Source organism: Carcharhinus amblyrhynchos, chromosome 19 (genome assembly GCF_965287045.1).
Source record: "Carcharhinus amblyrhynchos chromosome 19, sCarAmb.v2.hapA, whole genome shotgun sequence".
In the NCBI taxonomy this organism is placed as follows: domain Eukaryota; kingdom Metazoa; phylum Chordata; class Chondrichthyes; order Carcharhiniformes; family Carcharhinidae; genus Carcharhinus; species Carcharhinus amblyrhynchos.
In genome coordinates, this window is record NC_137342.1 from 15,413,889 (window position 1) to 15,435,759 (window position 21,871).

Below are 21,871 nucleotides of genomic sequence, written 5' to 3' on the forward strand. Positions count from 1 at the left end.
ATACAACGTCAAAGTTCGAGTATAACCGTAGCCCATTGCAGCGGGCTTTCAGAGTGCTTTCGGGACAGTGCTGTATGTCCTGATGGCACCTCCGTCGACATCAAATAAAGCTGTACCGCTATTGAACCTGACTGAGTCCGTAGTGGTCGTGTTCGCCCACTCACGCTAACAATAACAAAGCAAAGCAATCTTGCACTGTATGATACTGTAAACATCTCTTTGCTTTTCAATGGAAATTTTATATGGTAAGTAGAGAAATTTAAAATATGAATCCTCACTAACATTGCAATTTGATTTTTTGAAAAGAAACAGGCATTTCCTAGTACCGAACACAGCTATAACAAATTTGAATATTTCAGGCTTAAAGAAAAGATATTTAGTCACATTTCTATCAGTTATTTCTAAATAAAGAAGGTCCTTTTGATGTACAACACTGGCACCAATTAAGACTTTTATGTTTAACATTTCATAAGTTAACAGATTTAAATTTGAAGACAACACAGTGACATAGATAATCAATTAACATTTATTTTTCTTTTACAGGTTCATTTATGAATCAACAGAATCCATTTACTAGATCCATATAATTTCATAGAAAGTATACCTATTAAAACATGTACCGTAACATGAAGTAACAAATATAGCTCTAACTTTACAACACTAAATGTACAAATATTTCAGATTTTAATAAAGTTATACTTAGGTCCTCTCAGAAGATATAGATATCCCCAATACCCATTGATAAAAATTGAATATATCAGAATTGCCAAGATAGCTGAGTACTACGTCTCTTGGTGATATACATACTTCACAGAATTATAGGATTTTGTGTGTTTGTAATTAGAATCAAATGTGATTGTTTTTCTGTCACTATTTGTTTAAAATGTTACAAGAGGATTAGTTTATTGAACATTGGAATATGACAAAATGATTTAAGATTTTAAGCTATATAATTTTTTGCTCATTTTAAAGAGAATGTTAAAAGAGAATGTAATAAATGGCAAAATGGCCCCTATTCAGATTATTGGTCAGTTTCACTGGAGCACCAACTGTAATGTGTTAAACAGTGCCATACAAGTGCTAATGTTGCAGATTTAGTACACTGTAAAAGCATTATTATATATTATTCTTTTAATTACTTTTTTCATCTTTGAAATTCAATTCCTCGAACATCACAAATTATCTTGGCAATCCCACTATATTCAACCAGCTTGACAAAGTACTTTATCAAAAAAGTGTTATTGTCGCACCTCTTATCCAGTAAATGTCCTATCAGATGGTGATTTATACACACAATCTGAGTATTACAATACCTTCATTGCATTGCAATTCTGAAGTCAAATTCATAATTCAGGGATGTTTGCAATTTCTTAGTGCTTTAAACCAACAATAATATTTTTTGAAGTAAATCAAGTCCAGATTTGCTGTAGATCCACATGTACATCAACATGTATTTCTGCTTGGAAAATATATGCAACTCTAATCTGTATATTAATAATCCTTCTGATATCAACATTACATCACATATATAAATATACTGTTACAACACAGAAGCATTTAGTCATTTTGATTGCGTTATGTAGCTGATGGACAGTTGAAACACTTTACTATTGATGTACTAATGTTTCCATAGACCAACTTTTAGAATATTCATATGAAAAATTGCAATAATTAACTAGCTAATGTAACTTGATTAGGCTATCGCCTAGCAATTCTGCAGGCAAACTTATTTAATTTACTTAGAAATACCTGGCTAATGTTTTTTAAATGAACTAACAGGTTGTGAATGTACAAGTTGATGTCCTGAACCAGAAAGATGTCACTGGCAAGGATTTAAATTATTTTCTTTTTGAGCAATAGTGACATCAGGCACTCAATGAAGTCACAAAGAATATTTTCCTGCAACTGTAATAATTCATTTTAATCTCAAGTGCATCCTCCTTCTGCACCAGTATACTTTCATTGAATCCTGTAAACTGCTTTGGATGAGACAGCAAATTTCACGATGTGCCAAATCATGAGATACCAATCAATACCTGGGCAAATATCAAATTAGTCTGGGATTCCAAATTTCAGAGGATAAAAAAACTCAACCAATTGCAGTTGATCAATTGTAGTATGCCCCTATTATTCCACTATTTTTGGTATGAAACAATTCAAATATTACATCCAATATGTAGCAGTTTCAGTTTGAATTGTTACTATTTTAATGTTTTTAATTTTTCTGTTCAACAATTTCTGTTGTACATTTCAGAGCACTGAACTCTGGAATACATTATTCTCTGGTTCTACCCGTTGTTTAATTGAATGCATGCTATGAAAAGGTGCATCTAAAATTACTTAACATTGTAATACAAAACATTCTTATTGGAATGTGTTTTTGGTCAATTGTTTTTTTTTCATACAGTTATGTAAATTATATTTATAATTAGCAACCGTTTTCATAACTTGACAAATGAAGTAGGTACATATTGTTGTAATGCTGCACTTGATTTGATGTAGACTCAATATAGATCAATTAGATGTTCAATCAATTTAAGGTGTATATTTTACAACTTGTGCTTAACAAAATAGTGCCAAATACTGCAAGAACATCAACTGGAAAACAAAGCCAGAAATCAAATAGTATTTACTTCTCACTGAAGCCTGCTAACCAATTGCTACATGATATTTTACTGTACTAACTCAACACTGATACTAAAAATGATCTACCACTGAGGGATCTAGCAATATAGTATTTCTGTTTATATTCAATTAAGGCAGACTTTATTTTTTTACAATTGCCTGTGTGCATTTTTCACTAGAAAAAAAATGGAGAACTGATGATGGAATGCCCACAGGTTAAGAAGAACATTCTTTGGTAAAAAGTTAACAAGCTGGTTGGCCCCCAATTCCAAAATATAAATCTCTAATCAGATCTTAAAATATGTTGAATAAAATGACATATGAAAATGCATACCCTGATCCAATGAATACTTGTTTTACTCTCTAGTCCCCATTTGTCACTACGAAGCATTTACAGAGCTGCTACAATCAAAGGTAGTTTCAATTTGAACCATCAACCCTCACATGCACTCTAACATGATTGTTGGCAATGTTAGAACGTTAAAAGGCCACGTGTGCTAACTTGTTAGATATGCCAGCTGCAAACACCACCACCAGTGCAAATTGTATGCTGAAAAGAAAGGATTTCTCATAAACAAATCAATAGAATCAATTGTAAATAAAACCCCTTAGCTATATTTCTGTGACTTTAGAAAAATATAGATTTTGTAATCATGCATTTGGGCATCATTAATATTAAATTTTACTTAAGCTAGTCAAACAAAATCTCAAAAACATTATAAATATCAGTTTTATAATTTAATAGATGGGTTCAATTCTATGGTTAGATATTTTTCAGACTATTTGCAACATACGAGTAGTAAAACATGTTATACGAAATTGAGAGAAAACTGAAAAATTACTTAACAAAAACATGCATAAATTGTGTTAGAATGGGTTTTCCACATAGGGACAGTATGCCAATGATGTTAGGCACTGGAAATGCAGTTTTTGTCCACAATTACAAAGTAGAATATTTAAGTAATTATTTTAACAACATTTCTCCTCCCTTTCAAAGCTAATTATATTCTAATAAATTTAGGTTCATAAAGCATTAATTACCAGGACAGGCATGTGTTTAGCCAACTTTGTTCTGTATCTGTCTGCTAGATGTATGTGAGTGGGTGACAAACTTGATCATTCTCTTGCTTGAGAAAATTCCTCAACTTCTTTGAAGACCTAGACATAAGTTTTTGCCAAAAGGGAGAAAAACATAAACATCCCATATGTCACAGAATATCAGTAGACTAATACATATCACCAGGCTACTGCAAATAACCTTGCTTTAGCATACCACATACCAGAACACAGTCAAAACTAATATGGCTGCTTTGTTTCCAAAAGGTTACAATTAAGAATTATTTGAATACAAAACATTACATCAAGATGCTCTAAAAGGCTTTTATGCTGCGTCTTTGATCGTCACCTCAATATTAGATACAGAATCTAATAATGACTGTCATCATTAAACATTATCAGTAAATTCAGAATACGTTTGTTTGCCCACCTGTGTACCATATAATGTCATCTTCATTTTCAGTTCTTTGACAAAGTGGACTAGAAGCTATAAAACAAAAGTATAGCTGTTTACAAAGACCCACTAAAAGTTAGAGAATTAGAAGAATAGAATGATTTTGTTTAAAATAGAAGAATCATCTAAGTGCAGAATCACACACCAAGCCAGAAACAGAGTAGATGGACACCAATATTCCTTGATTCTTGAGTGGAATGAATAATTAAGAACACCAGAGTAGAATATCACTCTACATCAGAAGTATCATTATCAGAAAGATGATAATTGCTTCCTTTCACTCGAATATATTCGATGTGCCGACCTTCATCAGACTCCAAAATGCCACATGTGCATAGCTTGTTCTCAAATAAGCTTTCAATTTCCTCCAACTTTATTCCTTTAGTTTCTGGAAGGCATCCATACACAAAGAGCAACCCCAAGGTAGTCAGTCCGGAATACAAGAAGAAAGTACCTAAACAGAGTGAGGAAAGAAATTAATTTGGCTGAACACAGATTGATACTGGAGACTATGCATTGATTTGCCTAGGATATCACTTGTACAATGAAACTATGTAGGAGGACTGAGTGAATCAAATGCAATCAATATCCAAGAGACAATAAATAACATGTTTTAAAATTTAGAAGTGGGGGAAAATATTTCAGTTCCCAAGATGCTCTGGTCAAACCTTAAAGGCTGACAAATAATGTTAAAAGTATTAACCCTACGATGCACTAGCACAATTTAAACTGCAAGAGTTTTGTTCTGGGGGTTCTCAATCTTGCAGAGAGGATGAAATATGTGCCAAAAACTCAAATTGCAGTGGTGGTATTGGAGGAAATTTTTTTTGAGATAACTAAGAGGGCACCTCCAGGGGCCCTGCCAAATTAGGGACAGCAAGTGGTCTCCACTGGGGAGACAATTGGGGTGACCAAGGTTCTGGGCAGCCGGTGGCAGAGATCAACACTGAACATGGTAGGTAGATAGAAGAATTCAGAGAGGGCAGATACTGACAGAATGTTTCCTATTGTGGATTAATTTAGAAATAGGGGTACAGTTTCAAAATAAGGGGTTTCCTATTTAAGGTGGGATAAGAAAGAATTTCTTCCTTCAGAATATTGTTAATTGTTGGAGCTTGCATCAAGATTGAGGTGCCCTCTTGAAGGCTAAAAAAGTTTAAGATTAAAATGTGCCCATAGTTGCTAAATCAGCTTTTGTGGAAGGTGAAAGCCCTTTAAAGGGTGCTTACGGATGCAGCTGTGAACCTCTGGCAATAGTGACTGCAGTAACAAGAGGAGGCAGAAAGTTAAATGAGACAGGAACTGCTCATTGGGAGACTGCCATCTGACAGACTTCAGCCTCAGCAGCCTGTAAAGCATGGCAATTGGCCACCACCAACCCTTACCTTCAGCAACCTCCCTCACTCAAATTAAGTTAGAAACAGGGACATCCTGGCAGACCAGCAAGTCGGTCAGTAGCATGAAATTGGCAGCTTCTGAACTTTTCACCTTGTTGAATGGAAGTTCAGTCTTATATTTCAGTAAATGTTGCTCATACATGAATCACAAAAATTCAGTATGCAGATATAGTAATAAGAGCAAACAGAAGAATAAAATGAGGGAAATTTTGTTACAACTATATCGATACCTCACCTAGAGTAGTGTACAGTTTAGGTCTCCTTATTTAAAGAGAGAAATATTTGCATGGGAGACTTTTCAAAGAAAGTGCATTAAGCTTAATTCCTGGGATGAAGTGGATGTTTTATGAAGAAAGGTTAAGCAATTGAGCCGATGCTCACTGAAGTTTAGAAGGAAGAGGTAATTCTGAAACATATACAATTCAGAGAGAGGGTAGGTACTAGATGATGTTTCCTCTTGTGGATTAATCTAGAAATAGGGGCACAGCTTCAAAATAAGGGACACAGTTTCAAAATAAAGGGATTCCCATTTAAGATGGGATAAGGAAGAACTTCTTCTCTCAGAATATCTTTAATTGCTAGAATTTTCTGCCTAGAGAGAAATGCAGGGTTGGGTCATTGAATAAATTCATGCTAAACTAGACAAATTTTTGACCTACAGGTGAGTCAAGGGTATTTGGGGAACAGGCAGTTAAGTAGAGTGAAGGACACAATCAGATAATCTCCTGCTCTTGACTTTGTATTTTGCATACATGTTCAAATTTAGGTACTACATTCTGAATTTCTAATCAGTTCAAGGTCAATTCTTCATGAAGTGTTTCCATGCTTATTAGATACAAGCCTGCACAGATCTGAACAAATTTGCGCAAGTTATGCATTCTGTTGTTTATCTTCTTGGTATTGTAACTTTTTAAACTGAGGTAGTTTGTTAAATGGAGTGAAAATTAAACTTTAACAATTATGTATTAAAATGAAAAATGTTGTGAAATAAAATTCATCCTTACCATAATATGTAAGATGCTGCGCCAAATGCAAAAATGACACCGACACAAGGACATTGAAAATCCAATTGACTCCAGAAGAACAAGCATTCCCTGTACTTCGGGCCCACATTGGATATATTTCAGAATTTACTGTCCAAGGCATAGAACCCATTCCTAAAAAATAGAATAATAGTTGAGTACTATTAATACACTTATTTCCAAGTGCAGGTTTTCCTGATAATGGCTCAATTTCCTGTCAAGGTAATCGTGAGGCTCATGGTGTTCACTGTTATTTACATGCTAGTCACAAAGCATTTTCAAGGAAAGGCACATGCACATTTAGAAGTGAATCCAAAAATTTCTGTTCTAGATGCACCATTAACTTCACAAAAAGGGTGTAATGCTTATTTTTTTTGCAGTGTGACAATACCGCATATTTAAGAATTGCATTTGTGTCATGTTTCTTCTAAACGGACTATTTTACATTTCAACTCTGATGATGCCAAATTGATTACAGCCACCTGTTGATACTTCAGCAGATTAATTGATCCTAATTATTGGAGTGTTTGTTTTAATCTTGGTTAATGTATTATTATGAAAGGGCTGTCCCCCAGGATTTTGATTAATTTGACTGACAAGAGAATTGTGTATGGGTGGAGTTACTCTTACAGAGCAAGAATAAGCAAATAGTTGCAGTTTAAACTTGACCAGAGCAGGAACTCTTTCTCTCCCTGTCGGTCTGTCTGGGAACCTACTGGAAAATAGATATCTCTCCAGAGGTCTGCAAAAGGCAAGCCATGTTTGCAACCTCTCTTACTGGAGAGAGGGGTGAGAAGACAAGTTTCTCAGGAGGTTGTTTTCTGGGAGTCAGAAGACAGATGTCTCTCTGTATCTCTGTCCAGAAGGTTAAAAGGCTGATGAACTGGTAATTCACATAAGCCTGTGTGTCTTGTTAATTGATTCTGAAGAGGTATTTACATCTATATGGATACTGCTTAAATTAGAACTAATATCAATAGCTAGCAGTTAAAAAAGTTACCTCGTCATGTTTAAAATGTTCCAACTGGTAAAATTTATGCTAATTTTTTGAAATATTTCAACTGTTGTTAAAAAGATTGTTAAATAAAAGCTTCCTAGTGGGCCAATAGAATCACACCTGGAGCAGGATACCTTATACGCGCATTAAAGCTAAAGTCAAGAAAAGTTGATATCAAGGTTAATTTCATAACACACCTTGGCATTTCTGATTTGGTCCCTAACAATGATAGATACAAACTAAATATACCGCACAAAGTTTGGCTTGCCATTTCAGTCCAAGTATCCTTTTAAATGGTGCGATAAATTGTTGCCATCTGATGTTAATTTTCAATGCCAGAAACAAGTGTTCAGTCTTATTCCATCAGTTTTTAACTACAAAGTTTTTCTTTAAAAATCTAAGATGTTTTGCACATTTTCTTTCTGTTCCTTTTTTCTTAAGGTTGCTTAATTTATTAGACTTAATTCGTTATTCTAACAATCATTTCACAATCCTTCAATCTGATTATGCAGTTCTTTCCACCGTTCATGTATTAAAAATATTCAGTGACTCTACCTCCACTGCTCTCTGGGGAAGAGAATTCCACATATTAACAACCCTGGAGATAAAATAAATTCTCATCTTCAATTTAAATGGGAGACCCCCTAATTCTAGTTTTCCCATAAAGGGGAAACAACCTCTCAGCATCCATCCTGTCAAGTCCCCTCTGCATCTTATGTTTCAATAAGATTACCTCTCATTCTTCTAAACTCCAGTGGATACAGGCTCAACTTGCTCAACCTTTCCTCATGAGATGATCTCTTCATTCTAAAAATCAGTTGAGTGAATCTTTTTGGAACTGGTTCTAATGCAATTAGACCCTTTCTTACACAGTACTCCAGATGCTTTTCAGAGGGCACTGCGCTGTTTCCATCTCAGGCTTTGAAGCTAACATTTAAAAAGGAGGAAAGGGACAGTAATTATAGAATACACCCACGTGCAGTTAGATGTTGAAATCCAGTCAGATACCCTGCTCTTGCACAGGGTATGCTGCTGCAATTCTCATTAAGAGCCTAGCACAGAAATCAATGAAGGCTGCAACTTGTGGTCACTTGGTGTGCCACAGATTTTTAATTTGGGGCATTCAGCAGTAGGTGAATTTTTTTTTTAAAACAGCGTAAGAATTCAAACACCCTCTTGAACCCGGAAAGCAGTCTCATTGCTCCAAAACTTGGTGATGGAGATTCTTAAAGAAATTAAGGCAATTTATTTTAATTGTTCTGTTTGCTTTTGATTTTTTTTTTAAAAAACATCTGTTTTTCCCAATCTGATCAATCCAAGTGGTTGAATAGCCTCAGTTTCATGTCCTGCTCATTGATGCCACAGAACTACTATATAGGCCACCACATTAGATCATTTGCCTGTTTATCACCTTCATTTCAACCGTTGGACGCGTTGGAAGGCATCTTGACTGTATTATCAATCAGAATTTATTCAGCAATAACCTGCTTAACGATGCTCAGTTTAGGTATCACCAGAGTCACTCAGTTTCAAACCTCATTGTAGCCTTGGTCCAAACATAGACAAGACATCAAGAGAACATTTGATCTAGCATGGCACCAAGGAGTCCAAGCAAATGTGAAGTCAATGGAGTTGAGAACTCTTCACTGACTGAAATTAATTCCAACACAAAAGATGATGGGTATGGTTGTTGGGAGGATCCAAGACATTTTTAAAAAATTAATTTTATGAAATGTGGATGTCACTGGCTCAGCCTGTATTTATTGCCTACCCTTAATTGACCACATTAAGATGGTGGTGAGCTGCCTTCTTGAATCGCTGCAATCCATGTGGTGTAGGTACATGTTTAGTGCTGTTAGGGAAGGAGTTGACACAGCAACAATGAAAGAACAGCAATATAGTTCCAAAGCAGGATGGTGAATGACTTGGAGGGGAATTTCCTGGTAGTGTTCCAATGTGTCCGCTTCCCTCGTACTTCTAGGTAAGCTTGAAAGGTGCTACTTAAGATGCCTTTGTGATTTCTTGCTGTGTTTCTTGTATACAGTACACACCGCTGCCAATATGTGTCTGTGGTGGATGGAGTGAATGTTTGTGGAAGGGGTGCCAATTAAATGGGCTGCTTGTCCTGGATGGTGTTTTGGAAAGCCAGGAGTCCTGGCCTCTGGCCTGTTCTTACAGCCACAGTATTTACATGGCTAGTTCAGTTCTGCTTTTGGCCAACGGCAACCCCTAGGAAGTTGATACTGACAGATTCAGCAATCAATATAACAGAATGTCAAGGAACTATGGATAGATTCTCTCTGGTTGGCAATGGTCGTTGCCTGGCACTTCTGTGGTGTGAACGTTACTTGCCACTTGTTAGCCCAAGCCTGGATATCGTCCAGCTTCTGACGACTTTGGAACAGTGCAACATTGTTGCAGTAGTTCCTCACCCAACTACTTCCAAATCCAATGAATGAAAAATAAACCAAAAATTAGTGAAAATCTACACCAAAGGAGGCCCTTGCAGAAACTAGGCATCTCAGCAACACAAATGATGACACAATTCCTTCACTACTGACTGCAAATTCTGAATCCCTACAATTGCAACTTTAAATCATATTCTACGTAGAATAGATTTTCCTTCCATTTAAAACTAAAATATATAAAATGTTTAATTACAATTCACTTATTATTTAATTGTCCACAATACAAATAATTGAAAGATTATATTGAAGTATTTCATACCAGGTGCAAAAAAGACAAGGTACAGGGTAAGACCCAATAACACAGTCCAGGAATATACTGTGGGGCAGAAGTTATATGCCCAAGATAATCCTTCCTTCTTAAACTCTGAAGAATTGCTGCATCTACAAGAAATAATAGAAGATTGTAATGGACAGCAGCAGATACAGAATAACTGATATGAAATCTCAAAGTTCAAAAATAATTTTAACATAAAGCATAATCACAGATATCAAAAGTGATCAAAACCCTTCGCTGCTGAAATGGAGAAAACTGATCCAAACCAGAATGAACCTGAAATGCATTGTGTCAGCTAAGAATGACCATTGGACTTTACAGTAGAGCAACATGACAGCGAAATTAGTAGTCTTTTGGGAGTCTGTCCATGTGGAAAAGTATCTTTTATGGCAACAGTTATTAATATAATCCTCCCATTATAAATTATAAATATGGGATCAACCTCATTCACTCTAGAATGACACTACATGCAGCAACAATTGTGTAAAGGGGCATTTTGTAACCTTTTACTCCAAAAACTCTGATAAAATCTCTCATTATTCCTCTCCTGAAGTGTCTTGTGATCGTATTAAATTGATGAATTTCACCACTGACTCTACAGAGAGTAAATGCATTTATTTATTCAGTCCTACAACATATGTAAATATGGGTTCAATGCCTGTATTTATTGGGCTACAGGGAGGCTGGAATCTCCATCTTCAATGGAAACAAAAATCAAGATTTAATGGGATGTAGAGCATAACCTTGCTGAAGAAATTAGGATGAATGGAAGGCACAAACTCATTTAAAGGCAAATTCTTTGTGGCTATGCACCATCAGAAAAATTCCTAATCCTTCCTATCTAACTCATCAAGCATCCATTTAAACCTGAAGCTATCATTTGCCTGATCACCATGAGAAGTTTGGAAATTATACTGTGATGATGGGTTTTCACACATAACAGTTAGCTGACCAAAACAAATAGATCAAAGTTAAGCAGCTTCATCAATGACCATCCCTCCACCATAAGGTTAGAACATAAGAACATAAGAAATAGGAGCAGGTGTAGGCCATCTAGCCCTTCGAGCCTGCCCCGCCATTCAATAAGATCATGGCTGATCTGTCGTGGCTCAGTTCCACATTCCCGCCCTCTCCCCATAACCCTTAATCCCCTCTCTTATCAAAAACCCATCTAAAATCCCATCTAAAACCCATGAGTTAGAAGTAGGATGTTCACTGAAGATTACAAAGTGTTCAGTCCAATTTGCAACTCCAGATAATGAAACAACTTTTGCATGTAGCAAGATCTTGACAACACTCTGGCTTGGGCTGATTAACAGCAAATAATAGATCACACAAACATTTCATTACTATCGTTAAAATATATTGTTTATTACTTTAATTGGGACTATCCTATACCTGGGAAATCATACTATTCAGTTAACACATTAGTTTTAGTAACTGAGTAAGTTGTACAGCACAACAAAACTACGTATTATATGGTAACAAAATATGCATATTGTCACTTATTTCCCAGCAATACAGGGCATCAGCACTGATATTGGTATTGATGTAATTTGGTACAGAATGACAGCTTCCGGATTTTAGCTTTAATAAATGGAGCACCACTGGCAGATGGCATTTTCAGGGGCAATGATCAGAAACAAAATGAAAATGGAATTTTTTCTCCCTTTACAATATTGCTTCTCTACAATTGTTTTACATGATTTGCCACAAAATAAATCTCAGATTCCTCATATCCTATTTGCGAGAGCCATTCCTTCCCTCTTCAATACTTTTTATCAGTTTTACACAAAACCAGGCATTAAATTTCCCACAAGTTCAGAACATAAAAACAAATGATGACATTTGGCCCGTTTTAGTTCACCTCTCCAGAAAGGCCTCAGTTCTCCCTCCAACCGATTCGAATCACGAGTCAAGCCAACAATGTACGTTCAATTTCTATATCAATTGAGGTTATTCATGAATGCTTGCTTACCCAACCTTGCCCCACACCCGAGGTGTGGTGATTTTCAGATTAAAATCACCACCAGTCAGCTCAAAAGGGGAGGGCAGCTTATGATCATTTGGCACTATGGCACTAATTGGCACCTTTAAATATTTTCAATTTATTAAAAAGCGATTAACTACTTTTAACCAACACCAGGTTCCCACATTTATATATAAATCAAGGAACTATTTTATTGCAAGCTTTAAAAACTTTGTTTTAAAGCATTGCCCAACTGTGCTCCTTTCTGGGGGAATTTTCCTTTCAGCAGTGTAATAGAAAATTTGAGTGGAAGTAGTACTTTTCAAAAATTACTAGTTTTGAGCACAATTTAGTTTTGTGCAGTGACCAAAACATAAACAAATGCAAAACTGAAGTTTTAACAATCAAAGTTTAGTAATATAATATTTGCCATCTCAGCTTTTCAAAGATATTTAGCTACATTTTTATGCATCAATTATAAAGTACAAAAGCCAAGTAAAGAGAAAGGTTGGAGCTCCAAAATGGTTGTCAAAACCAACAGATTGTTAATAAAGTAAACCATGATTGGATCAAGTAACCTAAATTCTTACCAATGGAATAGTGAAGAGCATTCCCACCACCTATTCAGTTACCAGTTGTCAAATCACTTGGGCTACTAGGGTCATCTTGGATAGGATACAAATAAAGGCCTTTTAAAAAAAGATATATTTTTCCACACATCTTTTAACAGTCAAGCAGCAGCAGCAGCAGCAGCAGCAGCACCCCCCCCCCCTCCCCCGCCAAGGGATAAAAATATTCAGCACATTCAGCTTTGGGTGTGAATTAACTGACGAGGCTACAAATCCTAAACTCCACTGGTAGAAGATTATACCATGAGTGTATAAATAAAAGCTGCATAAACATAAGCTAGGCTTGTATTCTTATCTATCACCTCTGCTGTAGAAAAAAAACTGATGGAGAATGTTCACGTCTACATAATTGCTCCCCTATTTAGTTTTAATGATGTAAAAATCAGGTAGGTGTCCACTGTATTCCTTCCCACTACTTATTGCTCTGCCCAGATGAAAATCACCATATAGAGTTTCAGGATGCTATAAAATTAAGATTGTATTCTGGTTAAGTACATACGACCTGGATAAATCATCCAACTAAACTAAACTTTTAAGCGTGAAGCCCGTTAAATACATTAACAAAATTTCCCCCCCCATCAACACCCCCCCCCCCCCTCCGAAAATACAGCATCTCAGAAACACAAAAATCTAGGTGACAGGTTTATCAGCATCTGAAGTGAAAATACAGATTAATATTTCAAGATGAGGCCATTCATCAAAATTATTCCTTAAAAATTTGTGCAAATCCATCTTTTCTCTGATTCTCTGTTAATCTTGATTCTTTTACAGTCAAGAAATTTCATACCTGCCCCAGGCAGCTATAGACTCAGACCTCTTGCTGACAGGAACACAGGATGACTCGGTAACATTGGAACTTTCCAGTTTAAAACAGAAGCCACAGTTTGGGTCCAACATGCAGTTATTACAAGAGCTGAAATTAAAAAATGAAAACCATTAAAACTGGGATTTGCATTGTAAACGTGCATAGTAACTACTTACACTTATGGGAACTGTAACAACGATAATGCAACTGTATCAGCAATTCAGAGGCCCAAATGCCGAAGGTGTATTCAAATCCCATAATGACAGCTGGAGGAATTGAAATGAATTTATAAATCTAGAATAAAATGCAAGTTCCAGTATTCATGAATACTGGATTATCATTAAAACCCATCCAGTTTACTAATGCCCTTTAGAAAAAGTTAAATCTTTTGTAGGCTACACCATGTAAAGACAGTGCGACTCTAGACCCAAAGCATTGTGGTTGGCTGCCCTTTGGAATGGCCCAGTAAGCATTTCAGTTGTATCAAATGGTTCCAAAGTAGTGTCAAAAAGAAATAAAACCAGGCAGACCACTCAGCATCGACTGAGACATCAGAACCAAAATGGACCACCCAGCACAGTCAACCCTGCAAAGTACGCCTCCCTAATTTCTGCAGACTACAGCCAAAATTGGAAGCACTCTCTAAAAGATGTCAAGTAACAGCAGCCTGTCACGATCATATTCACAGCAAATGTACCAGACTTCCCCTTGACCATTCCTGGGTATATTCTGTCACATTAATAGGACAGACTTACCAAAGGTGGCTACACACGGTATTTAGTCAGGAAATTATGGCCCTATGTCTCCTTGACTCTGGATCCCATAAAATGTTATTGTATCAGGTCAAACACAGCAAGGAAACCATGCACTAATTACTACCTTTCATCCTCCAACTACTGCATCAGTGCTCTTCCTTGTTGAGCACCATATCTAAAAAGCACTGAGGGTTGCAGGGGCACAGAATGCCAGGAAATCAGTGCAAGAAATCCTCAGGTCAGTATCTTTGGCCCAACTATCTTCAGCTACTTCAAAGATGACAGTCCCTGACATTAAGGTCCAAACTGGCGTGTTTGCTGACGATTGCACAAACGTTAAGCAGCATTTGCAACTCCTTGGATACTGAAGCAGCTCATTTCCATGGGCCAAACAGTAATGGTAGCAGAGCATATGAGGAGATTAGTGAAGAATATAAACAGGTAACAAATCTTGGGTGACTTCAATCTGCATATAGATATGTAAACCTAATGCTGTGGAAGACCAAGCTGATAGAGTGTTTCAAGATAGTTTCTCGAGCAATATACGTCAAAGACCAGACTAGAGAACAGGTTACTTCAGATCTCATATTGTATAACAAAACAGGGCCAATTAATGATCTTGTTGCAAAAGAACCTTTAAGAATAAGATAGTATTTTACATTTTGTTTGAAACTGAGGTAGTTCAATCTGAAGCCAGGGTGTTAAATTTCAACAATGAAAATTATGAAGAGCAAAACTGGCTGAGATGGATTGAAAAACATGTGAAAAGATATGATGATACATAGGCAATAGACTGTCTTTGGAGAATTATTACGTGGTTATAGCAATTATAGATTCTTTCAAAGCACAAAAACTCAAAAGGAAAAAGTCAACCATGGCTAGCAAAGTCAGTCCAGAAAATTAAAAGACCTTTAAAGTTACCAGGAATAGTCATAAACCAGGGGATTGGGAAGGATTTAGAATAGTGTAAGTGATGAGCAAGAGGCAAGTGAAGAAAGGGAGAATAGAATATAAATGTAAGCTAGCAAAAACCAAAAACAGACTGTAAATGTTTCTATAGGTACGTAAAAAGGAAATGTTGCCCAAGACAAATGTAGATCCATTACTGGCAGAGTCAGGAGAATTTATAAAAAGGGAGAAATAGCAGAATTAAGTTATTACAGTTAATTCATGGGTTTCTGCTGCTGCAAAATCTTGTGATGTGTGAATTCGCAAATGGCAAATTTGTGCAAGAGCAAGGAAGAATATTAATGTGTTGGGAGTATTCAGAAAATGTTTACTAGGCTAATATCTAGAACTGACAAATAGTCTTATGAGGAAAGGTCAAACAGGCTTGGCTTGTATCTGTTGAAGTTTAAAAGAATAAGAGATGACTAAAAATATGCAAGATCCTGAAGGGTCTTAATGTGGGAAGAACGTTTCCTTGTGTGGAGAAATCTAGGCACGAGGTTCTTGTTTAAAGAAAGGGACACCCATTAAGGCAGAGATGATGAGAATTGCTTTCTCAGACGGCGGTTAATCTTTGGATCGCTCTTCCTCAAAAAGTAGAAGTCTGAATATTTTTAAGGCAGAGAGAGATAGGAATTATATATTATCAGAGTAGGCAGAAAAGTGCAGTTGAGGTTACGATCAATTCAGCGATGATTTTACGAATGGCAGGCTGAGTGACGTACTACATCTTAATTGTATGTTCTTCTACTTTTACCTGTACTGGTTCATTCCCCATGACTTGGTCCAATAGTGTATCTTCTCATGTTGGGCTAGAAAGGAGTCCTGTACACATTGTAGGAACACCATTTTCCTACATCCCTTACCTACCTCTTCTGACCATTTCCCATGATTATTATTCAAAATTCAATTCTTTAATTTGTCTGTGTATTTCTTTCTTCATCTCCCTTCCACTCTTATCTGGTATGTAGACCACATATGTTGATATAATGGATCTTTCTTATGAATTGTCTCTATCCATATGGATTCTATTTTGGCCTTGCTGATAGCTATGTCATTTCTTTCTAAAGCTGTTCGAAATCCTGATACAACTACTCCTTTTTCCTGTTTTCACCCAGTCATCTTTTCTGAATGTTATACTCTGTAGTGTTTAATTTGCATTTTGATTTTTCTGTAGCCATATTTTAGGAATCTCTACTATATCTGGTTCCTCCCAATATATGATTGTTTCTGGGTCCCTTTGTTTATTATGAACACCGTGTGCATTGTTATACAAACATTTTAACTCATTTTCAACAGGATTTCTTTTCAGTTTGTTAGCAAATCTTTTTAAACTCTCATTCTATAACACTTAATTGTTCCCTAGCCCTTCTCCCTTATTTTATTCACTCCTATGTTTTCCTGCCCCGTTTCAGATGCTTATGTTTTCTGTAGACCTCTTCCTTTCACTTTCTAGTTTAATACCTTTGCTGTCTCACTCTTTACCCTTTCCGCGAGGAGGTAGGTTCGTTTGATCCAGGTTTAAGTGGGACTCGAGCCCGTCCCGTCAATACTGCTCCTTCCTGTCTCAGAATTGGTGCCAATGTCTAAACGAACAAAAACCCCTTTTCCCTGAATCAGACCTTGAGCCTTGCATTAATTCTCCAATCTATGCCAATTTGCAGGTGATTCAGGAGTAATCCAGAGATTATGCTCAAATGCTTGTTTTAAATTTAGAGAATAATTCTTTTCAGCAGCATATGTTCCCTGTCCTTATCCAAGTTGTTTGTGCTCACATCAGTGATGACTACTGGACTTCCTCTCCAGGCTTCTTTCCAGCCCCACAAAATATCCCTTATTTTGGCACTAGGAAAGATGCACACCCTTTGGAATTCACATTCTTGGCTGCAGAGCACGCCATCAATTCCCCTTTTAATATATTGCCCTATTGCTTCCATATTTCTATTCTGCTCTTGCCCACCCTGAGCAGGCTTCTGAGCTACAGTGCATAGTTCTGCTTTGCACCTCTCCTTTCTGCTGTATATGTCCTTGTCCCCCTACATAAATTACCCTATATTTGTGTTTTTGTTTGTTCTTGCAAGGCAAGTATGATTAGTGTAGCCAATGTTTGTTGTCCATCACTAATTATTCATAAGGTCGTGGTGATGAACTACCCTCGAACTACTACGGTCTACACTTTGTGCATTCTTAGTGATCTTAGGGTAGGAGTTTCAGGATAGTGTCACAGCAACAGTGAAAGGAATGGCAACATAGTCCAAGTTGATGACTTGGATGAAAACTTTCAAGTGGTGGTTTTCCTGTGTATTTGGTGCCCTTGTGCTTGTAGATGGTCGAGGTTGAGAGTTTTAAAGATACTGTTGAAGAAAGCTTGGCAAGTTGTTCTAGTGCATCTTGTAGATGATGCACATTGCAGCCACTGTGCATCTGTGAAGGAAGAAGTGACTGATTAAATTGGTAGATGGAGTGTTGATCAACTGGGCTGCTTTGTCTGAGATGGTATTGGGCTTCTCAAGTGTTATCAGAGTTTGTATTTCCCCCGTGGCAATAGCCCCACCTGCCCTTGCCAACCCATTCCCCACACCACACATCACTAGGGCCTGCCTGACTAATCCCGGTGCCCTCAGATTCCACTTAACTGTGAGGACACCTTCCATTTATTGATACCACTTCTTCCAGCTGCAGTCCCAGCAGTGACCACAACTCACCACTATTGGTCAGCAGCTCCTACAGCCAGCTGATTAATTGGCTACCACTTTCTATAGAACCCACACCACAATGATTAAATCCAGCCCTTTAACTCTGTTTGTCTCCAGATGCTGCCAGACCTACTGAGTATTTCCAGAATTGTCTGTAACTCTTGGTTGCTTTATCATCCTAGTTTCACATTTCAGCAGATGTTAGATAATGAGATTAATGAAGTTAATGAATACCATAAGTTATGGTAGCTTCTCACAGTCCAGAAGCCTATGAACATCAGCAGTGCCTTTTAATACTACAGCTAGTCCAGTCTTAATATGTCCTTGGCCTCAGTTTATTTTCAAATTCTATCATTCTGTCCAAGAAGCATATTTGTGATGGTGCACACAATTAAATTGATATTGGATTCAATTAACAAACTTGCTATAGTCTTGAAAAAGGTCACAGGTGAACTTGACTTTTTACCATTTCCAATGAATGATCTTGCCTGTCTCCACCTGTGGTTGCATCCTGACAAAATTGGATTCATGCGTACAATATACAGAAAATTTGCATTCTTGAATGCACTAAAGAGAACACTCACTTGTATCGAATACAGCTGCCGTTATGACCTGAAGGGTCTTTGGGATGGAGAGTTACAGATGGTGAGGCTCGGGCTGATAACAAAAATCCAACTGCTAGAATTACAAGGCTCAATGCGGTTCCTGCAAACAATTCATAGAAGCCATCAACAGAATATTCCTGCTAGACACTACATCACAAACTCATTGCCTCGATTTAGGTATGCAAATAAAATGGAAGGCCAAACAATTAAGAAACTACAAATGTGCTACTTCTTTACAAGCAACCTGTAAGCAATAGGAATAAAATTAACCAGAATAGCTGGTGGAAAGAACATGTTTAACTCTCTTAGTACAAATTTTGCCTCATCTGCCAAATAGCTTTCATTATCTTTGCTTTGGATTTCCATCACACGCAGTTTTAATAACATTACTAATACATAATGTCCAAAAGAATTGAAAATTAACCTGCATCACTAATTACAGTCTGCTTGCATGTTGCAATTGTTGCATGTTCAACAGATATGCAATAGGCAACTGTTGTAATTAAAGACAGATAAGCAATTTGCATGCTTCTCTCTGCTTCTAGTTCAATCAATAGGTACTTAAGTGGCTCAAGTAATCAGTTATGTTACCACCAATATGCAGCACTAATGTGCAAAGTCATAGGGCAGAATTTTATGGTCTTGCCTGAGGTCAATGGAGATTTCCACTGTCAGACCCTCACCCAGGCCAATGCTGTGACAAGCGAGCTTGTAGAGTTCCAGCCGTAGAATCCATACAGTGCAGCAGTAGAGTAGGCCATTTTGGTCCATTATGTTGGCACTGACTCTCCAAAAGAGCATCCTAACCTTGCCCACCCTCCAACCTATCCTTGGTAGCCCCACATATTTCCCGGCTAATCCCCCTAACCTACAAATTTCGGGATATTAAGGAGCAAGTCAGCATGGCCAATCCACCTAGCCTACACATGTTTGGATTGTGGGAGGAAACCCATGCAGACATGGGGAGAATGTGCAAACTCCACACAGTCACCCAAGCCTGGAACTTAACTCGGGTTCCTGGCACTGTGAGGCAGCAGCACTAACCACCGTGTCGGTCCTCTTCCCAAGTCTTTGAAGCACAATATCATTGAACTATTGTACTACAGGTTGAGAAACATAACTGGGGCAGAACAACATTTCATTCATTATAGATCTTAACCTGACTAGCATCTGCAAAATAAAGTAAAACTCGGTCTGCTTTATTCCACCTGCAGGCATAATCAGAATTGAACACCCACAATTTATTGCTTCAAAGCCAAATTGCCACTGACTTGATATCTAACTAAAATAATCACCAGAAACAATATCGTAATTAAGAAAAACGGTGAGAAATAAGGCTGTTTGCTTAGCATTGATCCCGAGCAATAATTGCTGAGGTGATGTCACAAACATTAATCGCTTTGAAGTGTAGCCATATCTTGTACTCAACTGCATTTTTTGCATGAATGAAAACAGTGGAGTTTTTTTTTGTCATGGTACGAATCTGTACATTGCGAAAATTGGTTTACTGACCTGTGAGACTGCCCAAGGTGAGTTTTCTACGTCCTACCTTCTCAACCAGCCAGACTCCAACTAGTGTGAAAATGAAGTTTGTGAATGCTGTGACTGCTGCCAACCAGATTGCTAATGTGTCATCTTGGACTCCTGACATCTGCAATATGGTAGCACTGTAATACCTGGATAGGGACAATGGGAGGAAATGCATAATTAGTACTGTAATTTAATCCAACTTTATTAACAATTGTAGTCCATTTGGCAGGATAAAGTGAGTTATTAAAAGACAGGAAGAAATTAATAGTTGGAACAATATATACTGAGAAATTTGTTTGACGACGTTAATCATTTTATACATACAAAATTATTTCATTAAAATACTATCGCTTTTCAGTCAAACATATTTGCATTATGTGCAAGGGCTTCAAAGAATAGCTTTTAAAAAACAGACTACACTGAATCTTTCCACCTAGTGCTGTTTTAGAACTGGGGGTGAAATTAATCTATACCAGCAATGTGAAGCAAACTACACTGAACCAGCAGCTGAGTTTTCACTGTACCCAATGTTTCCACTGTAGTTAACACAATGTAACAGCTTAAATATTCTTTGGAGACAAGGTTGCTAGTCTTAATATCGCTTTTGCATGGTTTGAAATTAAAACTCTTGCCAATATTTTGTAGGTCAATGAAAAATAAAAGCTGGCATGGTGAAAAGTAAGCTGCCAATTCACTACAAGTTTATTTATGCTGTTGGCACAGACCAATTTCACTGAGTTTTTCATTGAAAGCTTATGAAATGAGATTGCTAGAAAATGGATGAAAACCATTTCATAGAAATGCCAGTACTTAGTTTTAACTGCAATAATGCAACACAAATTCTCAACCATCATAAACTTGTCGTGCAATGACTCAATAATACTATGCTTCAAAGACTTGTGAAGAGGACCAACAGTGGTTAGTGCTGCTGCCTCACAGTGCCAGGAACCTAGGTTAAATTCCAGCCTTAGATAACTGTGTGAAGTTTACATGTTCTCCCTGTGTCTGTGCAGGTGCTCCAGTTTCCTCCCACAGTCCAAAGATGTGTGGATTAGGTGGACTGGCCATGCTGACTTGCCCCTTAGTGTCCCAACATTTGTAGGTTAGGGGGATTGGCAGGGAAATACATGGGGTTACAGGGATAGGTTGTAGGGAAGGCTTGAATAGGATGCTCTTTTGGAGAGTTAGTCCAGACTTGATAGACCAAATGGCCTATTTCAGCAGTGTAGTGATTCTATGGCCGAAGCTCTACCAGTAGGTAACAGATTCCCTGGGTTGGAATCAGGAGTCAGGCCATTTCCCAACATTATGTATAGCCCCAATGCCAATTGGCAGTGCTGATCTGCTTTATTTTTGCCCTACAGAATTGGGGTGGGCTGGAATTGGCATCTCAGCTCCCCAAAAGATGGCAATACATAAACAGCAGCGCAAATGGCATTAGGAGCAGAGACCAGCCTTTCCCATCCTGGGAATGGTAAGAGGCCAGGCTCCAGCATACTACTTGGTCATTACACTGCATGGAAATGTGTTCAAGGAGAAACCAGAAATATTGCAACAGATGGCTGGACCTATGAGTATATACTGTGCTGATGTCATTGATACACTGAAAGCTGGCCCAACTGGTAATACGGAAGGCAAATG

The 21,871-nt window shown here is 37.4% G+C and overlaps 1 protein-coding gene across 4 annotated transcripts in view; it reads right to left on the minus strand.

The window, feature by feature from the left end:
* Positions 1–506: 506 nt before the first annotated feature.
* Positions 507–21,871, minus strand: part of LOC145355324 (proton myo-inositol cotransporter-like) — a 122,822-nt gene continuing 101,457 nt past the window's right edge. The window contains exons 5-12 of one of the 4 annotated variants that reach the window (XR_013888955.1): positions 20,213–20,376; positions 18,680–18,800; positions 13,679–13,804; positions 10,279–10,400; positions 6,537–6,689; positions 4,281–4,589; positions 4,112–4,168; positions 507–3,783 (exon numbers count right to left, since the gene is read on the minus strand). Coding sequence is in view for 2 of the 4 variants with exons in the window: in XM_080207285.1 (XP_080063411.1) it covers positions 4,089–4,168; positions 4,440–4,589; positions 6,537–6,689; positions 10,279–10,400; positions 13,679–13,804; positions 18,680–18,800; positions 20,213–20,376 (916 nt within the window). In the remaining 2 variants the exon portion in view is untranslated. Of the gene's footprint in view, positions 4,590–6,536; positions 6,690–10,278; positions 10,401–13,678; positions 13,805–18,679; positions 18,801–20,212; positions 20,377–21,871 lie in introns of all 4 variants that reach the window. The other 3 variants (XM_080207287.1, XR_013888954.1, XM_080207285.1) reach the window with 3 other exon arrangements.